The sequence below is a fragment of the Ixodes scapularis genome, unplaced genomic scaffold, assembly GCF_016920785.2.
Source record: "Ixodes scapularis isolate PalLabHiFi unplaced genomic scaffold, ASM1692078v2 PGA_scaffold0__279_contigs__length_252992795, whole genome shotgun sequence".
NCBI lineage: Eukaryota > Metazoa > Arthropoda > Arachnida > Ixodida > Ixodidae > Ixodes > Ixodes scapularis.
In genome coordinates this window covers 113,741,225-113,768,314 of record NW_024609835.1, presented here as the reverse complement: position 1 = coordinate 113,768,314, position 27,090 = coordinate 113,741,225, and the positions used below count along the sequence as shown (strand labels likewise).

The 27,090-nt window shown below is 48.8% G+C and overlaps 1 protein-coding gene across 1 annotated transcript; it reads right to left on the bottom strand.

Annotated features, from left to right (window-relative positions):
• On the bottom strand, positions 1-27,090 carry LOC120848877. The gene is made up of 3 exons (XM_042292717.1): positions 23,944-27,090; positions 155-547; positions 1-60 (listed from the first exon to the last, which is right to left on the bottom strand). Exons 1-3 carry the CDS (start codon positions 27,088-27,090, stop codon positions 1-3), a joined length of 3,600 nt encoding a protein of 1,199 aa, XP_042148651.1.

The following is a 27,090-nucleotide window of genomic DNA, read 5'->3' as shown; positions in this document are numbered from 1 at the left end:
TTACGAGAACCGTAGGAGCGCTGTCACGTTTTCTTGCCAAGCGATGAATAACCAGGATGTCTGGCGATTGAAAAGATGGAATATCGAGCTTTATCGAGAGATCCTTCATGACCTCCATCAAATCTTCGCCGTGAACGAAAGGAAGTCCCTGCACCTCCATATTGCATCGGCGGCTGTACTGTTGCGCTTCGTTGAGCTCTATCCTCAAATGTTCAATTTCCCGCGACTGTTCGACCATCGTCGCCTTGACTGTTCCCACCTCGGTTTGCAGGTTCTTTACCGATTCCTCGTTTATTTTCACCAGAGAAAGGACGGAGTCGTACTTAGCACCAAAAGAGTCAACGGCTGACTGGAGACCACCGACCGTACTACGCAGTTCATCGACAACAGGTCCCAAGGCCAACAACTGGTCAACCTTCGCTGGAAGAGGCAGCAGTGTAGCAACACTTGACTTTAGAGACAGTAGCTCTTTTAGTGCAGCCCTGATTGCAGCTAGTTGGTTACCAACACTGACGTCAGCTACTTCAGGAGCCTGGTGGCCTACAGCCTGGAGGGATTCATTCAATGTGACATTTACCCCCGTTCCGGAACCGGAGCGAATTTCACCTGAACGGCAGGTGGGGCACTTCCAGCTTTCTCTCTTAGCAGCACTCATTCCAGAAAAAGTGCTATCCGCTACCCCTGAACAGGCTTTTCCAAGATGATACCCATTTTTGCACACCACGCAAGACAACAACCTCCCGTCAGAGGGTAAAGAGCGAGTACACTTAACGCAGTCCATGACACTAACAGCAACGAGAGGCCGTAGGCGCTCGCAAAAAGGTCAACACTCAACAATAAATACACTGGGCAGTCGGTGGTAAAAAGAGGCAAAGACTCAGGAAAACCTTTGTCTCACCTGTGCAAAATGTAGCGATTAGCACCGGAAAAATGTTCGCCGCCGACTGCAAGGGATGCGATGCTGGGACCTCGTTTTATAGCAGAGATGACCTGAAGGGCTGCCGGGTAATTGCACGTGGTCTTCCCCAGCTGACGTCAGGCACAGATGACGGTGAGATTCTGCAGGACCCGTGAAGATTCAATACTTGAAGATTGCAGATTTTGCGGTGCAGGCCATGATGATCTTGCGAAACGCTTGACGATGGCCTCGGTGGTTCCTGTGCAAAATGTAGGGATTAGCACCGGACAAATGTTCGCCGCCGACTAATAATAATAATAATAATAATAATATTAATAATAATAATAATTTTATTCGGCTTGTTCTTTCTTTAGCACGTACGAGGCGGGTCAGTCGAAGCCAGGGTCGGCTTGTGCGACTAGACCCCGTGGTGATGAGACTGATTGTTCTGAGGCGCGAATACAAGACAGTTATACACAATTTAAAGTTGTTTCACGGGTTTCACACACACAAATAAATGAGCAATTGGGCATATATACACAATTTAAAGTTGTTTCACGGGTTTCACACACAAATAAATGAGTACTTGGGCATATATACAACATCGAGTGCACTGGAACGCATATAGACGTGCATGCCTAGATCTACACGTAAATATACACTTAAACACATATATATACTTAAGCATCATACGGGCATATAGCTGATGGTCGAACAGTCACTCACATGGTAACAATAACTAGCCTCCTGTCGATCCCAGATAGATTTCAGTCGTGTATAATTCAATAGGCTGCTACTAGCACAATTGTTTTATGCGTTTTTTAGGACACGCTGAGAGTCAATTTCATCAAGAAAATCTGGTAATTTGTTAAATATGCGAGGAACATAATACGACCGGACACATTTGCCATATTTAGTGTATACACGAGGAATTAAAAAGTGTTCACTGTTTCTTATAGAACGCCGGACAGTTCGAGGTATTTTAAATTGACTGAGCCAATAATGTCTTAGGATGACACATCTATGAAAAAGGGGTAGAAAACGCGGCAAGCCCACATAAGAGAATATATCATCGTCCTGGTTTAGATTCGGATTATATGCAACGTTTTTCGCGATGTTCCTGAGAATGGCGTCAATTTTCGTTCTCCAGAGGGTTGAGCAGTTGGCAAAGATAGTAATCCCATAGCGAAGAACTCCGTAGGCAAGAGCATTCACGACTGTCTTTCTGACGGAGATTGGGAGGAACGTTTTTATATGGTATAACAGACAAGATACACCTCGTAGTCTTTTAGCCAGATAATCAAGGTGTGTGTTCCAGGAGAGATCGCTATCGAAAAAAAGTCCCAAGTATTTGACTGAATAATAATAATAATAATAATAATAAGTTTATTTCGACATGCATATGTCTGGGAGGCTGCGGCAAAAGAAAACGCGAAGTCCTCTGACGTGGCCACCAGCCCCCGTTACTGCACTCGGCACGTACTTCTAAGGATACCGAAAAAAATGAACATCAATTACCTAATTCACATCAAAATAAGTTTACAGATGAAAACATTTGAAGAGTCACAAAGTTGAGTGAAAAATAACAAACACTGTTACATATAATATAATTGATCAGATTTGCACATTCGAACTAATGGCACAAGTGGCAGGTGCATATTGTTCGATTGAAAGAAAATATAATTTTATCAATTTCCTAAACATCTGGAGATTGCTACAGTTGTGTACCGTTTGAACTATATTTGCATGAGTATTTAGTAAGTCAGCGATTTGATAATGAAGTGTTTGAGTTCAATAGTTTGTTCTAACATTTTGTTTGATGTAAAAGGTGTGTCTAAGAGTGTAATCGGCAGTCTTATGAAGGTAGGCGTTGAAGAAAGAGGTCTCATCCCGCTTTATTTCGTCAAATATGATGTTCGCTAATTTAATAGAAAAAACATGTCCGATGGGTAATAGCTTGTATTTTTCGAATGTGGGCGATGTATGCTGAATATAACCTAAATTATCTATGAACCTAACGGCCTTCTTTTGTAACAGAAAAACTTTTTCAATGTTTGTTTTTGTCGTGGTTCCCCAAACTAAAAGACAATACTGTAGGCGGGAATACACAAGAGTATAGTAAAGCTGCAGTTTAAGTCAGTTTGGTAACAAGTGTCTGACTTTATTCAGTATACCAATTGAACGTGATATATCACATCTAATTTTATTTACATGGTTCGTCCAACTTAAAAACTCATCAAACCAAACCCCTAAGAACTTATGAGCCGAAGTGATTTCTATCGTGGAGTTTAAAAATGTAACATTCAACTTACGCTGAACAAGTTTATTTCTGGACCTGAATATAACATATTTTGTCTTCGCTGTGTTCAACTCTATTTGGTTAGACCGCAACCACTGAGATACCTCATTAAGCCAGCAATTTGCACACTGTTCAATTTCATCGAGATTTGTCCCGGAAAAGAAAACGTTGGTGTCGTCCGCGTACAGGATAATATCGGGGGTTCGCGGTATATTAACTATGTCATTTATATATGCCAAAAATAACAAAGGTCCGAGGATTGAACCCTGAGGAACGCCGTACTGTATCAGGGAAGTTTGTGATGTAAAACCGTTTAGAGATGTGAATTGTCTTCGAGCTGATAAGTAATTCTTGATAAGTTCGAGAGCTAACCCCCTTATACCATATCGTTGTAGTTTTTCAAGAAGGATGTCATGCTTTATAGAGTCAAAAGCTTTCCGAAAATCTAGGAATATACCAAGTGTGTAAAGTCGATTTTCTATGTTACTTATTATTTTGTTTTTTATGCATAGCAAAGCTGTTTCCGTAGATTTTTCTTTCCGAAACCCATACTGACAAGATGTTATAATATTATTGCAAAGAAAATATTGAGAAAACCTAGTATTTATTACCTTTTCTGCAATTTCTGAAAATAATGGAAGCACTGATATGGGCCTGTAGTTGTTTAGGTTAGTTAATGTACCGCCTTTGTGTATAATACAAACTCTAGCTAATTTCATTTTATTAGGAAATATACCAGTTTCAAGAATTCTATTGGATATATGAGCTAGAGGAGAACAAATCCAGTCTTTTACTGCTTTGATGGGGGCTACCTTCAAATCATCATATCCAGAGGCGCGGCTGCACTTCAACGAGACAATTATATCATTAATTTCTGTTTCATTGGTGGGAGTCAAAAATATAGAGTTAGCTAAGTTCATGGTTATGTACGTTTCATAGTTGCTGTAGTCCATTAAAGGGACCATGAAATGATTTTAAAATCGAATTTCATCCACCGCACGTCGTAAAAGGTGTGAAAAGGAACGCAAAAACACAAGACTAGGGAGCCAAAAAAAATTATTTGCTATAGAACTTTTAAAAGAAAACTGGACTCTTTTGCGACTTCTTTCCTTCGAAAGCTCTGCCTTTTCACTACGATGCATACGCAGAAACGGTGCACGTCAGCCGAATCCACATCGCCTATTGGGTAAGAGCCTACCTCACCAGCACCGCGATCGTAAACAATAAATAGCCGGCGAATGTTTCCTAAAAGTTTTGTTAAATAATATTCAGATCCACATTTTGTAGCATAATTAGAGATGTGTGGCGAAAATTGCCAAATTTGATAATGCTGAGAGCCAAGCGCCATCTATCGTGTGGTAAACGAAGCAACTACTGCGCGTGCGCAGTAGGGCAGGGCCAATTTCAGAACGGTTATTTCCTTTGGTTTCCTTCCTCTCAAAACTCTGACTGACTGAACGTTTATTTTTCTACGTGTTCATCTCGCGCGTGCCGACTTCAAGCAGCAAGAAAGAAATGTACTTAAAACAAACCACGACGAACAAGAACGCTGGATCCACAAACACCCGAGAAGAGCGACAACAGCCGCGAATCCCGCTCCGACGAAGCTCCCGGAATATAGGCCTAGCAGGCACTCCGACTCGGCGCAGCGTTGCTTCGTCGCAAGACCGTCTGCCTACGACCGGCTGGCGTACTGAATGGAATATGCCGGCGCTACCCTTGTGGACCCTTCCGTATTATAGTTTGATCGCTGACCTCAATTTTAGGTTAAGAGGTGAGGTCAATCTCTTCCCCTTGTTTTCCGAGGCAGTGTTGACGAACACTCGTCGAAAAGGGACCCTCGTCGATCCTCTCCTTGTTTTGTGTGATATAGAGCTGAAATAAACGCTGTATGGATTACCTTCGTAGCACGGTATGTACACTTTGTTATTGGTATGCCATTTTTATTCTGACAGACTGCACGTCACTGTCGAGCTGTAACAGTTCGTGGGAGGTATACGTGCAATACCGGTCCAACCTTTCTTTGCCGAGTGTCGCGTCAGTATCGAGTTGCAATTGTAAAAGATCGGTCCCGAAGCGCTTACCAACAGCGCGAATACAGCACTTCATCAAACGCGCGCGTCCGCTCCGAGTGTGAACAGGTATTTACGTGGCTCTTGCTGACAGTTCAAACGTATCTTTTTTAACGTCGGCTCGCTCCTGCATCTCCGAGACCGCGAAAAACGCCGCGGCAAATTGTTCCCATCTGCACTTCCCAACAGGCATACCGGCGTATGGGACTAGTCCCATGCTGTCGCTGTAGCGCAACGTATCTCATTGAATTTCGCTCAGCTGCGATGCGGCGATGAGAGGCGCCGATTCAGAAAATACGTCGGTGACATCGGCGCAGTAAAACCCACCGGCGCACCCCAACTCGCTAACGCTCCCATCTCCTACTGCAGAGAGAACTTCCGGTTCCGGAAACATCGTACGTCACGGCTTGTTTTGCGGTCAAGAAAAAGTCGATATTTCATTAATTTGTTGTGTAGAAGTTAATAAACCGAGACGAAAACGGATGCCTGTTCGGCATTCAGTGAACATTGACGGTTTATTGTAAAAGTTATCTGGAAAAAGTAAAAAAGTCATTTCATGGTCCCTTTAATGTGGGAACACTGCCACCTGCAGTCAAAAATGCAAGTTGAACCTCTCGGCCAGTGACGTGTGAGAATATGTCTGATCATCTATTGCGAGTTCATTTGGTATGACATTAGGGACAAGGGATAGTACGTCTTTAACAGTCTTCCATACTTTTTCTGGGCTGTTTTTTATAAATACAAATTTATTTGTATAATATCTAACTTTCGCTTTTTTCAAATCTACAGTCAGTTTATTACGTTGCTTTTTGTATTCAGTTAAAATATTAAGGTCTCTAGTTTTGATAAATTTATCGAACAGCTTATTCCTTGCTTTTATTCTTTAGTACAACTCTGCAGTAACCCATGGTTTCTTTGATTTGTTGTGCTTTTTACATTGAACCCGAGGAAAAGCTGAGTCATAATATTCTCTTATTCTTTCCACAAACTTATCGTACGCTTTATCAGGGTGTAGTTCGGTTAGAACATCGTTCTAGTTATCGTTCAAAATGAGTATGGTAAAGTGTTCAATATTTTTTTGGTTACTAGTATGGCGATAAGTCAGCTTTTCATGTGCGCTAGATTGCTTACTGCCCGAGTTCTTCCAGCAGATAAAACAAAATATAAGAAAATGATCACTTAGATCCACCGAAAATACGCCTGCTCTTTTGCCATGAGTTTCATGATTTGTTATACAAAGATCAATCAAAGTTTCAGTGTGTTCCGTTATTCTCGTAGGCATGTTGACTAAGTTTGTACAACCCAAAGACTGTATTATTTCAAGAAATTTAACTTTCGGCGGTTCATGAGACCGTAAGTCTATATTAAAATCGCCTACTAGGACAATCTGAAAATTCATGGAAGTAACATACTCCAGTAAGCCTGTAATGAAACTAAAAAATATACTAAAGGATCCGTTCGGTGGCCTGTATATTGCAGCAATAACCGTTCTAGAACTTTGAACGACTAATGATTCATGATTATAATCAACACCCGTGAAGTCTGGAATAATCTTATATTTCAGACCTTCGCGCAAATAAAGTGACACTCCACCTCCTTTCCGGTTTGTACGATAGATTTGTTCGCTCTTGAAATTTTTTAAGTTAATAACATCACAGTCTCCGGTAAACCACGTCTCTGTGAATGCCAAAATATCAAAGCTATGAGTTAGTGAACTTAAAAATATTTCAATCTCATCACTTTTATTTCTAATGCTTCTCGCATTTAAATGAAACAGAGATATGTTTGATTTCAAACATTTCGTCGTTTACCCTGAGACTGAGGGTTTGTTCATCAAGGTTTCGCATCGTTTCAGTTTATTAAAGGATTCACAGTTGTAATAACAGGCATCAGTAGAGGATCCTTCCATTTCGTAGATAACACATTCCGATTGGTTTAAAACATTCAGTGTATCTCTGCAAAATAGTCTTAGCTATTGGTCTATTTTGTACAATACAAGCAGGAAGTGCGTGACGTAGATTATTTGTCCTGGAAAAGCAAGGGGAACCCGCCGCACGTGCGTCACGGGTCACACTCATAACTCTGAACCAGAACATTGTCTGGCTCTCTGGGATACCAGGTATCAGTAATAAAACAATGTAGAACATGTAACAAAATAAATTAAGATGTGGACAGGTATCTTCAGTTTAGTTAGAAAAGTTGGTGCGCTTAAGTTAAACATTTTAAAAGTTTTTTTAAACTGATATAGAACACGTAGATGACGTTTGAAAGAAGTGGTGGGATAACAACCGCACACCATGATTATGCTCCGGGTAGCTACAAGTGCTTACTCGATTTTTTCCAGGTCACTTTCATTCTTGATACGGATGGGACGGTCATTCGTTGGCTTCCTAACAAAAATCTTTCCGTCCTTCTGCCAAACAAATTGGTAGTGCTTTTCCGCCACCTTTGTTTTGGTCAGCCACAGTAGCCTTTTCGTTTGGGGCGTCAGGTTGTCCATTATCTGGATATGCGACGGGCTTTCCTTAAGCACAGCCCTCTTCTCGAACCACCGATCTCTTGTGAGTCAGGGAGTAAACGTAATCAGAACAGAAGGAACCTTGTCTGGCTTGCCAGGCAGTCTATGTAAAGCCTCAACGTCTCCCTTGGTTAGCTCAGTAACAGCCAGCAGGTACGCCACCTCCTTCAATCTGTTCAGCAGGTTTTCGTTTGCGAAACATGGAAGACCATGCACCTCTAGGTTCTGCCTTCGGCTGTACTGTTGCAGCTCATTTATTTCATGTTTTAGGTCCTCGACTTCTGTTTGTGTTCCGCTGTTTTCTAACTTTTCTACACGTTTCTTCAGTTCTTTTATGTCTTGGTTTTGCTTCTTTATCTCCGCAAGCACTTCATCGTAGCGATCGGACTTGCTTTGCACGGACGGCTCAATCTTATCTACTGCTTCCTTCATGGAAAGAAGAGAGTCTACTTTCTCCCTAATTGACATGATTACGTCTAGCGTTTTCATGATTTCATCCATCTGACCCCCTCGCTTTTCTTTTTCTAGATTCGTTGACCTACTTGAGTTACTTCCTCTTGTTTTCGCGATGGTGCATGTGGCACATTGCCACGATTCTTTTGTCGCTTCAGACATTTTTTTTCAGCTGGGCTTTTGTAACCCCTGAGCACTTGCCTATATGGTAGCAAAAGTCACACTCAGTACAAGTCATACGAATATTATCCGAGAAGCCCTCGTGGCATGAGAAACACACATCAGCATCTACCATCCTTCCGTTTTTGTTTGGAAAAAGCAGATTCTGCAACTAGTATAGACAGTAGCAGCCGGGGCAGCAGCGATAGCAGATACTTATCGAAGCTAAAAGAATAATGAACATAAGCACCAACCTGCAATACGAAGGACAGTCGAATATAGCCTTGTGTAGGCCAACTTGCTATCGCTGCCGCCGAGCGCGAGTGAAGACGATCTTGCCGTGGTTCCAGCTTTTTCTAATGTCCCTTCGGTGACGTCACAAACTACGTGCTTGGAAGGAACAGATCGCTGACAAACTGCTGCTCTTGGTCTGTTATGATGACGCGGCGCGACTGTTGGCCGTGTACGGTGATCAGGCTCGCGGTAGGATGGCTTGCGGCGGGACGCCTGCAATACGAAGGACAGTCGAATTTAGCCTTGTGCAGGCCAACTTGCTATCGCTGCTGCCGAGTGCTTACAATTATATTGTTCGCCTTGCGTATTTTAAAACAGTAAACTTAATTTTCAGTGCTTCCAAGCATCGACACATGCATGTGGTGGTGGTACGAAGATGTACGCTTGTTTCGCCGGTGTGTGGTTAGCAAAATCTCGGTATACAGAAAACGCCTCAATAAAGCTACCCGTCACCAGCGAATTCAGATCGGCTCACCAAGAATGGAGGGGTTAAGGAGAAATTGCTTATTTCACGGACCAAAATGGCGACCATAGGAGAGCCTGGCGCTACTTTCCCAGGATCCAGTGACGTCAGTAGGAGCGCAGCAGCAAAGCTCTTTGGATGGCGAAACCTGATCCGGTGATGAGCGGCACCGGCTCGTTAGAACTATCCTCGGAGCAGTTCACGTCCACGCACGCACTTATAGGTGGGTCTGCCTGTCCACGCACACATTTAGAGGTGGGTCTGTCTTTGGTTCCAAACTCGCTAGTTGTTTGAAGTTCGTGCGCTTGCTTAAATTATCAACAAAACCCAAGGGGAAAACTCAGAAGCCGGCGAAAGCTTCACCTCTCCAGATTCCGATCCAGTTCACGTAGCAGGTGAGTCCACTAGCAGTAAGTTTTTACTAAGGGACATAACCGATATTAGTGAAATAGAATTAATCACTGAGATTTACTGAGAGTTGTTATTTTAAGCGTACGCTCGAGTTGCCTTCCTCAGACTGGTGAGACACGATCTTATTATCTCCGATTACGACTGTGATATCTCGTTTTGAGACATCATTCCCTGTCATCACAGGGCAAAGCGTCACTTCCCGCCCTTTAACCTGGGTCGCGCCCGCCCGGACCAAGACGCAGAGTTCGTGTACCTCGGGCAGGAACATCAGGATGCATTTCGTTCCTCCTTGCAGTAAGGTACACTTCTACATTTAGTGGAAGAAGTATGTAGGTTTTTTTTTAATTCGCTGTATTTAGTCACTTTTCATTGCATTATGGCAGATACCCCAAGACAAGGCTTATCAGCAGCCTGACGGGTAAAGTGAAATGACTTCTGTCTCTTGTGGCCCCGGAGATCGGTTTCTTCCTATGTTTGTTTGTTTATTTTATTCTTGACAATTGTGTCAAAAATAAACAAACATTTGAAAAAACCGATCTCCGGGGCCACAAGAGGTAGAAGTAATTTCTGGATCATTGAAGTATTACCCGACATAAGTTGTACCTCTGTTGAAGAAACCCCCCATACACAGATTATTATGAATAAAAAGGGGGACGTATAAAATAGGGTCTCTATTGTTCTGTCAAAACATGTTCTGTGGAAACTCGTTTCGTGGACTTTTCTTCGACAAACGTTTAACCGACACTGGCATTTCGCGGAGAAATGCTCCTGCGATGTTTCCTCAACAATCTATTCTTTGTTTTCTAAGTGGATTGACTTGTGGATTGATTAAGTGGATTGAATTTTGTCTCGTTAAATGTTTGTATTTTTTTGTACTTGCGCCTCCCCTCTGTAATGCACTCGGGCCTTGAGGGTACTGAAATAAGTAAATAAATAAACTGAATGACATTCATCCTTTCATTTGCTGCTCCATTGCTTTTAGCAAGGCTGTCGTGAAATCTGTTCTTATCCTTTATGTTTTTCCTCTGTTAGTTGTCAGCTGATCGATCGCCGGCTCAGTAGTTGAAAGTATCGCCCGTCCTCGCCTAGGTATCGGTTGCAGCTGTCGTCATCGTGTCAGTTCCCCATGGTCTGGGAAGAGCGGGGGAATGTAGTTCGAGGAAAGCAATTGGTAGATGTGTGTGTTGTGGGACGGCCAGAATAATATATGAAAGCACCTATTGTATTTATCGGTCCTGTATTATGTTCCTGTTTGCCACGTATAGCGAACACGACCCATTGAGCCGAGGCAAGGGCGCGCGGATGCAACCGGAGACTCCGGCAGGGGACAGCGAGTCAGCGAAAAGAACTAGACGCCTGAAAAAAAAAAAAAAAAGACTGGGCGCGGTCGCAGGCCAAACAAGACTCTTGTCAACCGAATGTAACCTAACAGTGAAATAAATATATACTGCATTATCCTAAATTAACCGGTACATCACAATGAGGACGAGGATGCGATCCATGCAACAAATATGGATATAAACATCTGAGCGACATCGGAACAAAGGAGACAGCTGTAACGTGAGTGACTCACCATCTCCAACCTAAAAAATGCCTCGCATTGGGAAAGATGGAAATTTCGATAAGAAATCTGAGTCGTAGTCTTCGCACATCGAAAAGATAGAAGTATTCTTCTCTGCGAACAATATTCCGGATTCAAAGCGAGCCGATGTTCTTCTCTCACCCGTCGCACGAGAAAGGTATGGACTAATACGGAACTTGGCGGTACCTGCCAAACCAAGCACCAATACGTACGTACAGATCGTTCAACAGGTGCAGAACTCCATACACCCGACGCCCAATGAAGCGGTTGAACGCTATAAATTCCATCAGCGGAAACAGCTAGAATCAGAAATTATCACAGACAACGCAGCTGCGCTCAAACAGCTTTCACTGCAATTCAACTTTGGTGTTCCCGTCAACGACTTACTTCGAGACAAGCTCATTGACGGCATTAAGGACGGAAACATTCTCGAAAAGCTGCTGGCTGAACCGACGCTGGCATTCAAGGTAGTAATGGATCTTGCCACTTCGATGAAGGCAGCCATGAAGGATGCGAAGTAAATTAGGAGCGAGACCGAGACTCAACAAGCTGTCAATCGCTTGGCGAAAGGGCGGAAATTCAAGACGTCACTTCCGAAAAAGGCAAGCGAGGAAAAAGGAAAATTTCGCACATGCAGGACCCCATGTCACCGCTGTGGCAAAACCAATCACGACCCTAAAACTGCTTTGCAAAGAACAAGACCTGGAAAATATTGCCGCAAGCGTAGCTGACCAAGAAGGCAGCGCCAGGTTTTGCATCCTGGCCGCAGAGGCGCATTTTTGTTGACTCTGTAAAGCAATGTTCTGGTACATTCGAGAACCATGTTGCTTGTTCGAGGTCAGAATGTTCTACACGCCGAACCTTCTACGCCGATTATTCCAGAAGCCCACACGTGTACATAAGGCGCTCCGCGTGGCGATCTGCAGTCAGTCTCGCCCCAACGCTCGATCCTGCGGTTTCGCCGACATCGACGCCCGCGACGCTCTGCTGTTATCTTCTGTTTCCTTTTTATTTCTTGGGCACAAGTTCGCCCCATTAAACGTTTTAGTTTCCTCAGTTATTCTTTGTTACCTCTTTTGTTCCTTCGTGACATTGTGGTGGAGGTGCGGGGTACGGCATGCCCGTGCAGCGTTTCCCTCCAAGAGCCCTCAGTGCAAGTCCGATTCCAAGCCCGGTGAGGAGACCACTCTACGAGGAACCTACAACTCGGACCAGCCGCCGCACCAAGGGAGAGGACCCAGAGTACGGTTTGCTGCTGGACAAGCCCAAGCCGAACAAGACGACGATAGCTAACCAGCCGCAGACCCCCGCCGCTTCTGCCGTCGTCTACCTGCCTGTCGCTTCTCGGACACCGGCTCCCTTCCACGGCGAAAGCCACGAAGACATCGATGACCGGGCCCAACAGTACGAACGAGTGGCCCGTCATAACGGATGGACACCAGAACAGTGTCTTCAAAATGCTTTCTTTGTCTTGGAAGCAACCGCCCGGAACTGGTTCGAGAACCACGAAGCATCGATCACCTCCTGGGAGCAACTCAAGGCTGAGTTGCAAAGAACATTCTCGAACCAACAACGAAGAGAACACGCGGAAGAGCTTCTTCAAACGAGGATCCAAGGACCTAACGAGAGCGTCGTTAGCTTCGTGGAGGATGTCTTGCGACTCAGCAACCGCGCCGATCCCCAAGCCTCCTAAGCAAAGAAGCTGAGAATTACGATGCGAAGCGTCAAGGAAAATATCTTCAGCGGCCTTGTGCGGGCCCCGCTTATCACAGTCGAAGGATTCACCACGAGGGCAACAAACATTGAACGTGCCCTTCAAGCACGGGCCTCCCATTACCAGCGGCTTTCCGGCGTCGCTGCCTTCTCAACTTCCAGCTGCAACAGCCCCGACCTCCGCGAGATTATCCGGGACGTCGTGCAGGAGGAAATCAGGAAGCTGCTACCTGCTGCCACAAGCCCGGCTACGCTCTCAGTCGCCGAGATTGTCCGGGAAGAACTGCAGCAGGCGCTACTGCCAGAAGTTCTCGCCAGCGCCGCTCCTGAACCACCGAAGCTGAGCTACGCCGCAGCTACCCGATGACCACCGCCCCCTGCTCACCCGTATACGGCGCCACGTCGACGTGAACCTCCAGCGACGCAGTATTCCCGACGCCACGAAGATCGGGCGTACGTCCGCCCAGAATAAGCTGCGCCGCGAAAGACCGACGTGTGGAGGACGGCCGATCGACGCCCGTTGTTTTATCACTGTGGTGAAGCCGGCCAGATTTACCGTCGATGCTCCTACCGACAACTGGGGCTGCGCGGGTTCCACCCGAACGACCCGCGCCCAAGGTACGACGAACGTCCTCGTGACATCGAAGAGTATCTCCGACGTTCGCCATCTTCAACGCCGCTCCGCCGTGAGTCCCGCTCACCGTCGCACAGACGTTCAGCGTCTCTAGCGCCACGACGCCGCCGAGAGAGCCTGTCTCCTTTGCGCCGCTGGGAAAACTTAGTGCGGCAACGCCTGGAGGTGGCGTTGCCGAAGACGACCGAAGTAAAGAGCCTCCAAGAACGCCGGAGCGCTCCCACTCTCTTGACACTACGCATCACAACGACGCCCCTGCATCGATGTACAACCTAAACATCATTATCGACGGCCACGACGCATCGGCACTCGTGGACACCGGAGCAGACTACTCAGTCTTGAGTGGGAAGCTCTCTCGCCGCCTGCGAAAAGTGACAACGCCGTGGGAAGGCCCTCGAATATGAACCGCCGGTGCGCACCTCATCACACCAGTCGGGCGATGCACTGCTCGCGTCAAGATCCACGGTGAGACGTGCCCTGTGAAGTTCGTCGTTCTGAAAGACTGTTCCAGGGACGTTATCCTCGGGATGGACTTCCTCTGGGAGTATGGCGCCGTCATCGACCTCGGAGCAAACCGGTTGACGCTACGAAAACCTGTTTCACCACCGGAGGAACCCATAGCGACGTCGTCTGCGATCCGAGCCCTCGCAAGCCACGTGAACTTACCGCCGCGGTCGAGTGTTTTCGTACCCGTCGGGATCACCGAAGCTTTCTGCGGTGAAGTTCTGCTCGAAGGAAGCCTCCAGTTGCTTCTTGGAAGAGGAATAGGCGTCGCAAGAGGAGTTGCTGAACTTGAGGATTGCCGCACTGTAGTCCTCGTGACGAACTTTCGAAATGAAGCGCAACACCTCACAAAAGGTGCAGCCGTGGGCCAGGTCGAGGAACTCCGAAACTCCGCCGCTATCGCCGCCATTATTGAAGAATCCTCGCCACCTAAGCAAGACAGTACGTCGCCAGCGCAGCTCGACATTGACCCTAAGCTTCTGGGCCCGAAACGACGATAGCTCAGTGACCTCCTCCCCGAATACCGCGACTGCTTTGTCACGTCGTCAAAGGTGCGCCAAACCACCGTTGTAAAGCACCGCATCGTTACCGAGGACGACGCGCGGCCTGTGCATCGGTCACCGTACAGAGTCTCCGCTAAAGAAAGGGGGGTGATCCAGAAGCAAGTTCAAGAGATGCTGAACGACGACATAATCCAACCTTCAAGCAGTCCCTGGGCCTCTCCAGTCGTACTGGTTAAGAAGAAGGACGGAACGCGTAGGTTCTGCGTGGACTACCGGTAGCTGAATGCGGTGACGAAGAAAGACGTCTGTCCACTCCCCCGCATCGACGACGCGTTGGACCGGCTGCGCCACTCCCGATACTTTTCATCGATGGACCTGAAGAGCGGCTACTGGCAGATCGAAGTCTACGGATGGGACCGAGAGAAGACAGCTTTCGTCACTCCGGATGGGCTGTACGAGTTCAAGGTGATGCCCTTCGGACTGTGCACGGCGCCAGCAACTTTCCAGCGTGTCACGGACACCGTACTGGCAGGACTGAAGTGGCAGAGCTGTCTCGTCTACCTCGACGACGTCGTAGTGTTTTCCAGCGACTTCGAAGAGCACCTGCGACGACTACGAGCTGTTCTCCAAGCCATACGGACCGCCGGACTCACCCTGAAGCCGTCAAAATGTCGGTTCGCCTATGACGGGCTGAAGTTCCTAGGTCACGTGGTCAGTAGCGAAGGTGTTCGCCCCGACCCAGAGAACACTCGCGCCGTCGCAGCATTTCCAGCGCCGGCAGACAAGAAGGCCGTGCGAAGGTTTCTTGGAGTTTGTGCCTACTATCGGCGCTTCGTTCGGGATTTTGCAAGGATTCCCGCACCGCTCACAAACCTCACAAAGGACGCCGAGAAGTTCGAATGGGCCGAGGAGCAGCAGCAGGCGTTCGACGAGCTGAAGCGACGACTGCAGACTCCTCCTGTTCTAGGACATTTCGATCAAGATGCGGAAACCGAAATTCACACAGACGCAAGTAACGCTGGCCTTGGCGCGGTACTGGTTCAAGTGCAAGAAGGCACCGAGCGAGTTATCGCCTACGCAAGTCGGACACTGTCCAAGGCGGAGAAAAATTACTCCACGACTGAGAAAGAATGCCTCGCGGTCGTCTGGGCAATCACGAAGTTTCGTCCGTACTTGTACGGGAGCCCGTTCCGTGTAGTCACGGACCACCACTCGCTCTGTTGGCTTGCAAACCTCAAGGACCCGTCAGGACGCCTCGCTCGATGGAGTCTCCGACTACAAGAATTCAACGTGACTGTGGTCTACAAGTCAGGCCGCAAGCATAGCGACGCCGACTGCCTGTCCAGGGCCCCCGTCGAAACACCTTCCGGCAGTAGCGACGACGATGATGACGAGTGCTTCCTAGGTGCAGTGAACACCGACGACATGGCACGACGTCAAAGAGACGATTCTGAGTTGCGCGCGCTAATCGAGCACCTCGAAGGACAAGGGGGTACTGTCCCCCGTGTGTTCTCGAGAGCCCTGCCGACTTTCGTCCTTTGACAAGGTGTACTTTACAAGGAGGACTTCGGACACAACCGCACACCATGGCTGCTGGTAATCCCTACCGACCTCAAAGCGGAGATCTTTCAAGCCTGCCACGACGACCCGACGTCCGGACACCTTGGTTACAGCCGTACGCTGGCCCGAATTCGTGAAAGGTATCACTGGCCCAAGCTGCCGAAGACCGTTCACTTCTACACACGGTCGTACCACGAGTGCCTGCGACGCAAGAAACCGCCGATAAAGCCGGCAGGTCTCCTGCAGCCGATTACTCCCCCGACCGCACCGTTCCAGCAGATCGGAATGGATCTACTTGGTCCTTTCCCACCATCGACGCAAGGAAACAGATGGAGTATTGTCGCCACAGATTATCTCACACGGTACGCCGAAACGAAAGCCTTTCCTGCAGGGACTGCTCTAGAAGTCGCGAAGTTTTTTATCGAGTCCATCGTCCTCCGGCACGGCGCTCCCGAAGTTCTGATCTCAGACCGGGGATCATCGCTCATGGCCCAGCTGACGCAAGAAATCCTTCGTCTCAGCCATCGGCGCACAGCGGCGTACCACCCGCAGACCAACGGGCTGACGGAGAGACTCAACGAGACCATCGCCGACACGATTTTCATGTACGTCGACGTGGAGCACAAGACATGGGACGAGGTGTTGCCGTACGTCACATTTGCTTACAACACGGCCGTGCAAGAGACCACCGGGGTTACAGCTTTCCAACTGGTTCATGGTCGCAAAGTAACGACAATGCTGGACGTGATGTTACCCCACGAACCGGCTCTCGACGGAAGCGACGACGCCCTGGTGGTTGCCCAACGGGCAGGAGAAGTCCACCAGCTCGCCAGACACCGCATTCAAGCCCAACAACGTGTCGACACTGGCCGCTACAACCTTCGTCGTCGGGACGTCCACTTCCAGCCCGGAGACAGGGTGTGGGTGTGGACACCGATCCGCCGCCATGGTCTCAGCGAGAAACTCCTAAAGCGCTACTTCGGAACCTACAAAATCATCCGACGCCTCGGCGATCTGAACTACGAAGTTCTACCCGACGGAACGCGCCCATCTGCAAGACGCCAGCCACGACCCGAGGTGCTGCACGTCGTCCGGGTCAAGCCGTATTACGAACGACAGAACTCTGAACTTTCGTCAAAGAGTGAGCTGTTAAGTGTGACTCGCGAGTCTGCTCTCCTTTTGCTGTGGATCCGTGTTTTCGTTTTGTGCTGCATCGGGACGATGCACTTTTTTAAAGGGGGGGGGGGGGGGGGGATAATGCCGCGAGCGCAGCTGACCAAGAAGGCCGCGCGTTCGTGGTCTAACGGTTATCGCGCGTGGTTTCAACGCAGAAAGCCAGGGTTCGATTCCGGGCCGCAGATGCGCATATTTGTTGACTCTGTAAAGCAATGTTCTGGTAAATTCGAGAACCATGTTGCTTGTTCGAGGTCAGAATGTTCTACACGCCGAACCTTCTACGCCGATTATTCTAGAAGCCCACATGTGAATGCGCTCCGCGTGGCGATCTGCAGTCAGTCTCGCCCCAGCGCTCGATCCTGCGGTTACGCCGACATCGACGCCCGCGACGCTGTGCTGTTATCTTCTGTTTCCTTTTTATTTCTTGGGCACAAGTTCGCCCCATTAAACGTTTCAGTTTCCTCAGTTATTCTTTGTTTCCTCTTTTGTTCCTTCGTGACAATATCCGGATGAACATGACACTTCCAAATGCTCTGCCGTGACAGAAAACGAGATCCACAAGACTCAAGAGGATAGGAAAAGCCAAACTTCACCAACCATGTCACTACACAGAACATGGGAGACGAAATTCCGTTTCATTCAATCGGCTCAAGCTGCTGAAAACCCATCACTGTAACTGTGGAGATTTGCAACAAACCTATTCAGATGGAGATGATTGACACGGGCTTACCCGTGACTGTAATCAACCTGGAGACGTTTCAAGAAATTCTTCCAGACATCCAGTTGAAACCTTCAGGAATAACGCTGAAGCCGTACACCGCGGCAAGCCCATCGTTCCAGATGGAATGGTTCAAGTGGAGATGCGGTACAACGGGCAAGTCAAGCGTAATGAAATCCAAGTGGTGAAGAATGGGGGATCCTAGTACTAGGACGGGCACCTAATACTAAAAATGCCACTTCATCGAATCACGTGTTAGAGAACGGGCATGTTTTATTGATGCTTGGTTTAGACAAAGTGGAGCCTCAATTTAGAGTAACCTCGTTTATCGAAAAAGAACGCTGTTTAAAAAAGGCTTCCCTGCTTCGCATGTGTGTCACTGAAACGAACGCGTGTTAACACCCCCCCCCCCCTCCCCCCCCCCTCCTGCCTTTACGTTGCTTGGCAGCGGCAGTCTGCGGCGGCTCATTATAAAGATGTTTAACTCACCACATGATCATGACACGGCGCTTCGCAGTGGCCGAATTCGCTAAAAGCTCATCGCCATTTTCTCTAAACTGGGCTTCTCTATAAAGGGATCTGATAAACTGTGGTCGGTTAAACGGCGTTCGCGAAAACGAGGTTCTCCAAACCTAAACCATGACAAAATGCTGTATGAGGGGGAGGGGGGAGAAAAGGTCCCAGCAAAATTGAAGATTTTTTTTTTTGGGGGGGGGGGGGGGGGGGGGCGGGTTTTATGGGCCCTTCCTCTGGCTACGTGCCTGACGTGCGGTGGCCGCTTTTGGATCATGACATTGAAACGATGGTCCGAAGTTGTCGGCCGCGCCAGGAAGTGAGCGACGAAACACCCAAAGTTTTCAAACACCCGTAAAAATACCCCCCCCCCCCCCCAAAAAAAAAAAAAAAAAATATGGCAACGCTTTTATGCAGACTTCGACGGACCCTTTCAAGGAAAGAATTTTTTACTGATCATTGATGCATATTCGAAATGACATGAGGTAGTGCCCATAACCTCGACGACTTCGGCAGCCACCATAAAGTGTTTCTAACTTTTTTTGGAAGATATGGTCTGCCAGAAAGGATTGAGACAGACAATGACCCGCAATTCCGATCAAGCAAACTCCAGGATTTCATGACAAGAAAAGGAGTGAAGCAGTCATTCTCACCCCAAACCATCCTGCAACGAGCGGTGCGGCAGGAAACTTCGTGGGAACATTAAAAAAGTCTGTCAACCCAAGCCTGAAGTCGAGGCTGACCATGGAAGAGACGTGCCATAACTTCTTGGTGACATATCGGACGACTCCGCACATGACAACTGGCTCAACACCTGCCAAAATGATGACAAGAGACGAATTTCGCCAAAGGTTTGATCTTCTTCGACCATCAATAACGGATGTCGTGCGATCAAAACAGACGAAGCAGCACGTCTCGTGCAACTGCAAAAAACAACACCTACATCAGAACGACCTGGTCTGCGCAAGAGACTTCAGAAACGGCAAGAAGTGGTCGAAAGGCGTCGTCATCCGAGTTCTAGGAAACCGAACATAGGAGATTCGCACGAACGGCGGAAGTACATGGAAACAACACATTGAACAGCTGAGACATGTACCCAAGGAGGATCTCCGAATCAAGACGACAGCCTCAGGCGCAGAAACATCGAAAAAGATTTCTCCTTCCCGCGGCATCAGTCAGCGAAACACTTCACACTCTCCGATTATTAGTCAAGACCTTCCAAACACGATTCAAGACAGTCAGAACGATCCTGCTACACCGGAGGTAGGCATTTCAAGGGGCAACCCTCCTCTTCTCAAAGATTAACACGGATGCGCCAGCCACCTACGCGGCTGGGCCTGTGAAAACGTGAAGTTTTTGTAAAGGGGAGATATTTCGATGTGCCGGTCAACTTTGGATAACACAGGATATATTTGTTTAACTGTTAGGTTGCAATCGGTTGAGAAGAGTATTGTTTGGTCTGCGACTGCGCCCAGTCTCTTCTTTTCCAAGCGTCACGGTCTTCTCCATGGATCACCCTCCCCCGCCGGCGTCTCCGGTGGCATCAGCCCGCCGCTGCTTGGGCTAAAGGTCGTGTTCGCTATGCGTGGTGAATAGGCTCACGGCACTTGTCTCGAGTGGTCGTTTGAGCTTCTTGAAAAATTATCACCGAACAATTAACCATACTGATATTTACCGTAATGTCTATACACAAATTTCAGATATGGGTGAATTTAAACTTAACCTTGTGTCCTCTGCGATGAGAAATTCATTCGCCATTCTGCTTTGTCTGTTTGTCCATCACTCTCTATTTTTTTGTGGGCTACCACTGAAACTGACAAGCACAGCGAAAAAAAAAGTGTAGCAGTGATATTAAAAATAAAGTGAGTAGACAGGCGAGCTGGTTCATGTTACACATTTTTAAAAACTGGAAACGAAAAAGGAACAAAAAGCAACAAAAAAACAAAAACGCATCAAGATTGAGATTGAGATTGAGAGGGTTTGTGATTCTCTTTTTTCGTCTGTCATCTCTGTTTGGGAACAGCAATATTTGTAGAACAAGTACAGGAACTCTTTGATAAGCTAGATCTTCTACTCATGTTTCCACAATGAAAATAAGACTTGATTTCATCAAGTCGCAGACGTTTCTCACTGTAGCAGGGAACCTTGTACTGTTATTACAGCCGTTCCGTTTGAATTGCCTAATCTTGGACTCGTAGTTTCTCAATGTGAATTGCCGTAATTACTGTGACACATTGAGAAGTACATGTCAGTTGTTTGTCAGCGGTAATTCCTGCAAAGAACACACATGCACAAAGACGGGCAGTAGAAGCTCCAAAAAAATTTCACATGTGCGGTGGTGAGCCAACGGACCTGACGGGATGACCGACGTGGTCCAGCTGTTGTGAGGTTACATTCTTTATTGCTTCTAAAGATGCACTCATAGAATATGTTGTCATCACTGTATTCGGCGGTTTGGTTGTCGTTTGGTCTCTCATTGACAGTCCAGACATCGGGTCTCCTTTAGTCTCATTATCATATATTGCTGTTGTCATCATGTCAGTGCTCATGGTGCGAGAACACGATGTCCGAGAACTACCAGGAGAGGTGGTGGGGGGACATAAAATCAATACTGCTTAAGTACATGCAATTGCAACTTTCTTTTTGGAAAGGGACTAATCAGTTTGGATTTTTTTTCTAAGCCAGGGGTGGCCAGAGAAATATGTTCAGAGTCATAAAAACATATTTTAGATAAAGATCCACAATAAAAGAGGAATGTGGTAAGTGAGGTTCTTTTCTTCTTTGATGGTGATGTTTGATGCTGATGCTAGCTGCTTGATGTCAATTTTGAAGTCTTGCCTGTTGACGAGGATGTCGAATAACGCATCACGGAGACTTGACGTCAAGAAGAACAAATGCGTTTACTAATTAAGAGCGAATATAAAAATTACAAGAGCAGAATTTTACAGAACAATCATCCTTGCCGGACACGGCAGGAGTCTTTCGGCAAGACCCGCTCCGGGAGCGTATATCTGGTCACTCCCTGGAGCTCGTACAAAAAACTCTCCTTCCCCAGTCCTCCTCGGGTTTAAAAACCCATGACCGCAACCTGTTCCACCCAATCACAGTCTAATACCCCTCCTATTGGGTGCAGTTGGCAACGCCCTCATAACATACATACGAGAGGTCACGTACCCTTCCTCTGGGGCCCGAACGAGGACCCTTGGGTGATCGCTGGTCTCCGAACACCGGAAGGGTCGCAGGAAAAGGGCCCGAACGGGCACCCTTTCCACGTGTGGCGGCGTCGACGTAGTCACCTGCCAAGGCGGTTCTCCAAAGAGAAGATGACGAAAGCCAACACGAGTCGGAAGCCGAAAGCAGTATCAGGAATCACGGCCTGGCTCCCCTTGAGAAGCAAAGAGAGCCGCCAGGACGGAGAAACGCGGTGCGGTGAGGACCGGAAAGGCGAACATCGTCGGGTAAGAGAAAGAAGAAAGGGACCCCGACGAGTCGATCCCAGATGCTGTCCGTTCGGATCACGTACAGGGTCTTTCCAGGTGCACTGCCGCGGGCGCGCAATGATCGGGACCCGACACCGCCGAAGAAAACACCTCACCATCCACCCTTGTGAGCCAAAGCCGCCGTGTATACAAACGGAGAGCCGCCTTCGAGCGGCGGCTTCAGGACACACGAAGCTCTTCAAATGGAGCGCCCTTTCGATCGCCGCCGCGCATTGCGCCAACCTCACACGTCCCCTCCAAGACTGCGCCAGAACTTCTAGGACTGGTTAGCAGTACAAAAAAATTAGAGGTCGCAGAAAAAAAAAAAAAGGAAATCAAGAACACAACAACGTACGACGTACATATAGAGCAACCACGTTAAGGTCTGCCTCCCAAGGGCAACAGCACCTCTTAAAAAAAAAACACGTGTCGCCTTCCCCATCTGAGAGAAAATTACTCTTTAGCAAGCACGTCAACTTTTCAACTATATCGCATCCAAATTAACGGAGTTAAGCAACATGTATGTATACGCAATAGTCACTACAAATAGCAAAGCCGATGAAATGGAGTAGAAGGACCACTCTATACACTGGGACAATAATAAACACGGCACGACCGTGAAACATAGCACAGCGAACTCTCCTGCCTCCGAGGGGCATAACAAATACAGGCGGCCGGAGTATCCTCTCTTGCAGGATTGTCAAAGGGTTCGCACATGCACACACCATCACACATTAGCCACTGGTAGGGCCCTCCGGCCGCTGCAACCCGCACACTCCATGACAGCACAGAATATTCTTTTGTCTCGCAAGTTGCAGGGTTACACGTTTTTACCCTCTAGGTGGTCATGCCTCGGCCGTCACCAGTCTGGAGAGCGCGTCCGCATTGGCATTTAGTTTGCCCTTCTTATGTACAACCGTGACATTAAATTTTTGCAGCGCGAGAGCCCAACGGGTGAGACGGGCGCTATGTGGGGTGCTGAGTGTCAAAAACCTAAGAGGATTGTGGTCAGTGACGACCTTGATCGATGCCCCGAATAGCCACGTCTCGAGCCGCTGTAGGGCCCAGATGATCGCGAACGCCTCGCGCTCAATGGTAGCCCAACGAGTTTCAGCAGGGGTTAGTTTCTTGCTAAGGAAAGCAATCGGACGCTCTTTTCCGTTGTCATCTTCCTGAGCCAAGCACGCCCCGATCGCGAACTGTGAAGCGTCCGTAGCCAAGATGTACTCCTTTTGGGGGTCAGGCGCAAAGAGTGCAGGCGCCTGAGCTAACCGTGCTTTCACTTCTTCGAATGCCTCTTGGGCTTCTTTTGTCCACGGCAGCTTTTGCGGTACGCGCTTATTGGTGAGATCAGTCAGCGGCAGAACAAGACGAGAGTAGTCGGAGACGTAGTCGCGGTAGTAGTTTGCCAGCCCCAGAAAGCTCCGCAGCTCTCTCTTCGTCTGCGGCCTAGCGATGTCCCGAATTGCCTCTACCCGCTTTGGGTCCGGGCCATGTTTCCCCGACCCTACAACATGCCCCAAGAAATGCACTTCACTGCAAGCGAATTTACATTTCTGCACGTTAACGGTCAATCCAGCGGACGCCACTGCTGCCAAGACGCGCTCCAGATGAATTACGTGTTCTTCCCACGTCCTCGAAAAGATCGCCACATCATCGATGTAGGCGCACGCATACTCAGCATGTGGTGCCAAGATCTGATTGATGATCCTCTGAAACGTAGAGGCTGAGTTTCGGAGCCCATACGGCATTACCTTCCACGCGTACTGACCTTGCGGTGTCACAAACGCTGTATAGTACTGCGCCTGCTCGTCCATCGGAATCTGCCAATATCCTCTAAGCATGTCGAGGATCGATATGAAGTTTGCTCCTGCAACCTCAAGCAGTAGATCACTGGCCCTGCTCATGGGGAAGGCATCTGGTTTGGTGATAGCGTTCAACTTTCGATAGTCTATGCACAGTCGCATACTTCCATCCTTCTTGGCAACACATACCACTGGATGCGCGTGACTACTTTCCACTGGATACACTAAGCCCCATTCTTCAAGCTCGTGCACCTGGCGTTCCACTTCTCGTCTGAACGCCATAGGAACCCGGTACGGGTACGCACGCTGAGGTTCGGACCCCTCTTGCAGTGTGATTTTATGCTTTCCAACGTTGCACATTCCCGGCCTTTCAGAAAATACGACGCGGTTTTTCTCTACCAATGCCTTCAGCTGATACTGCTGGGGTTTCGTCAAATGAGCGACCGTCGGAAGCTCACCGCTTTCCTCATTTCCTTTAGCACTCGGAAGGGTAGGAACGTCACCGAACGCTCGATCCTCCTCGAAGATCACGCCCACTACTGACACGCGAGAGTGATATGCCCTTAGGTTGTTTGCGTGGACAGTTCTACGGCTTTGATCCTCGAGCTCCACTTCATAGGAATACGGACGCAACCGCCGAACTATCGTGACCGGTCCGGTCCACTTTGGCCTCAACTTACCCTCTTTTTCTCTTTCGGACCACAAGACCTGGTCCCCATCACTGAACTGCTTATCCCTAACCCGTAGGTTGTACCGGTTAGCATAGGCCTCCTGGGTCAGCGCACCTGTCTCCTTTGCACGTTCGGATGCACTCTCGAGGCGCTTTCGCAACTGAGACAGATACGTTCCTGCTGAGACATTCAGCGAGTCTGGCACCGTCCACTCACCCGTCCATGTTTTCTGAAGTATAGCCAGTGGCCCGATCGGCACCCTACCGTACATCATCTCGAACGGTGTCTCACCGGTTGTAGCGTTGGGAACCTCGCGATACGCCCATAAGAGGTACGGTATGTACCTATCCCAGTCGCGCCCATGCTCCTGGACTACGTGGCTTAACATCGCCTTGAATGTTCCGTTCCACCTCTCCACGAGTCCGTTGCTCTGCGGGTGGTCCGGTGTAGAGAACCGCGGCGTCGCTCCTAGCCTTGCCATAAGCTCCTGAGTGAGTTTTGCCGTAAAGTTAGTTCCCTGATCCGAGCAAACCGTCTCAGGAACTCCCATTCTCGAGAAGATTTCTAAGAGAGCGTCACATGTTGCCTTCGCGGTCAGTGATCGAAGGCAGATGACTTCGGGCCATCTCGTGCAGTAGTCCACGACACAGAGCGCATAGCGGTGACCCCTACCTGAAGGCGGATCGAGCGGGCCAATAATATCCATGTTTACCATTTGGAAAGGCGCGTCCGGTCTCGTGAGCGGCGCAATAGGCACTCGGTCTGACTGTCGCGCGGGAGACCTCACTTGGCACGTGTGACAGCTTTGGCAGTATGCCTTGACATCGGCGGCCACGCCTGGCCAATAGAACGACTGCTTGATGCGCTGAAGTGTTTTACGCTCACCGAGATGCCCAGCCCATGCAGAATCGTGTGCCATTCGGAGCACCTCCTCACGTCGACCCTTAGGGAACACCAACTGGTTACATGATCGACCGGCCATTGGTTCACAATGGTATAGAAGCTCGTCCATTACAACCATTCCATGCGTTCCCAGGCGAGCTTGCTTCCAGGCCTCATCTAGTGTCGTGTCGCTTTCCTGACATCGCCTAAACTCATGCCTGGCAATCGGATTCGCCCCACTGGCAGTTTCTCGTTCCTCCGTCATTACAGTCAGCACTTCTGCCTCTAACGACTGCTCACCGATCTCCCCACCCTTCTCAACTGTTTCACTTGCCATTGACCCCATGGGCCGAGGCGCGGAGTCAGTGCATACTCGCTCGCTGAGAAGCTGCTCGTAATCAGAAGGCGTGATCAAAGCGTCAACCCCCTCAACCAACCTCTCCGTAAGGGCGCATAACACCCCTTGACTTCCCGGTTGCAACGAGACATACGGGCCCCCCGTGACGGCACTAAGCGGCACATACGCAAGCTCCGCGGTCACCCGATCGCCGAACGCACTCGTGAGCTCAATCCTGGAGCCCGCGGCCTCATAGTCACGGAGGATAGACTGTCGAATCACACTAATGTCGGCCCCGGAGTCCACGATTGCAGTAATATTCACATCGCCACTTTTTAGCGACACCGTGTGTCCGCCACTGCACTCCTTTGATGGCGCCGTTCGGGGCTCAACCTCAAATTCTATCGCACTGACCATAGCTGCCAACGTGCGATCCTTTTCCTCGTTACGTTTTCCCATCCGGTTGCTCGGGTTGGTGTTACGGGTAGGGCAATCTTTTGCGATATGACCCGGCTTGTTACAGCCGAAGCAGCGGCGCCCGAACGGTGCGGCTGACCGTCCGTCCTTGTCGCGTGCTTCTGTATTCGGCTTTTTTGTCGTAGCGCCCCTGTCTGTAGCCGAACCCCCCTTCGATCTCAGACTTTCGTCAAAGTCCTCTGAGAGCTGAGCAATCGCGCTCGGGGTCAGGAAGCCTCCCTTTTCCTTTAGTATGACGTGGGCTCTAGCGTCTGGTGCAAGACACTCCTTCATGCGGTCGCTAACCATTAGCTGTTGCAACTCCTCCATGGTCTGTACCTTGGAGCTGTTCAGGTAGTATTGCAAGTAGTTCTCGAGCCTGACCGAAAACTGCTCCCACGTCTCCTTGCTACCCTTCCTAGAGCTCAGAAAGAGACGTCTGTATTCAGCCGCTGACAGCCGCAGACCCCCCAATACTTTGGATTTGAGCGTCCGATAGTCCTTGCGCTCTTCTGCGGAGAGCTTGGCAAGCATGCCCCGAGCCCTCTCACTCAACCGCGGCAAGACCATCCCCGCCCACCACTCGTTGGGCACACCATACGAGTCTAGGGTCGCCTCAACATCCTCAAACCATCCGGGCACCAGCGGTTCATGAGTAGGCATGGGGGCGAGGACACCCTTCAATAGGCTGGCGTATTTCAGCCTCCTATCTTCCTCAGCACCCCCAAGTCCGCCCCTCCCATCCACCACGGACACCGCGCTCGAATTTTGAAGGCGTTGAGTTTCTAACAGAAGCCTTTGCTTCTCCAGTTCTGCCTCTGCGATTTGTAATTGCAATTGCATTAGTGACATCTTGTCTGCCACCGACATCTCTGAGCTACTACTGCTACTATCACCCTCAGCGTTGACCGCCGACGCACGACCTCCGTCCTCCCCGTTCATACCGCCTGGTTTGCCCTTGCCACTACGTAGATTATACCGATCTGTCAT

Bases quoted from the DNA above. Each gene is read 5' to 3' on its own strand.
- LOC120848877 (XM_042292717.1), bottom strand. From the start codon at position 27,090: ATGACAGATCGGTATAATCTACGTAGTGGCAAGGGCAAACCAGGCGGT. The intron at 548-23,943 runs GTATGTGTTGCC...GAATCCCTCCAG, and splicing joins GTAGTCACGCGCATCCAGTG to GCTGTAGGCCACCAGGCTCC. The intron at 61-154 runs GTGCAGGGACTT...TTCAATCGCCAG, and splicing joins GCCGCCGATGCAATATGGAG to ACATCCTGGTTATTCATCGC.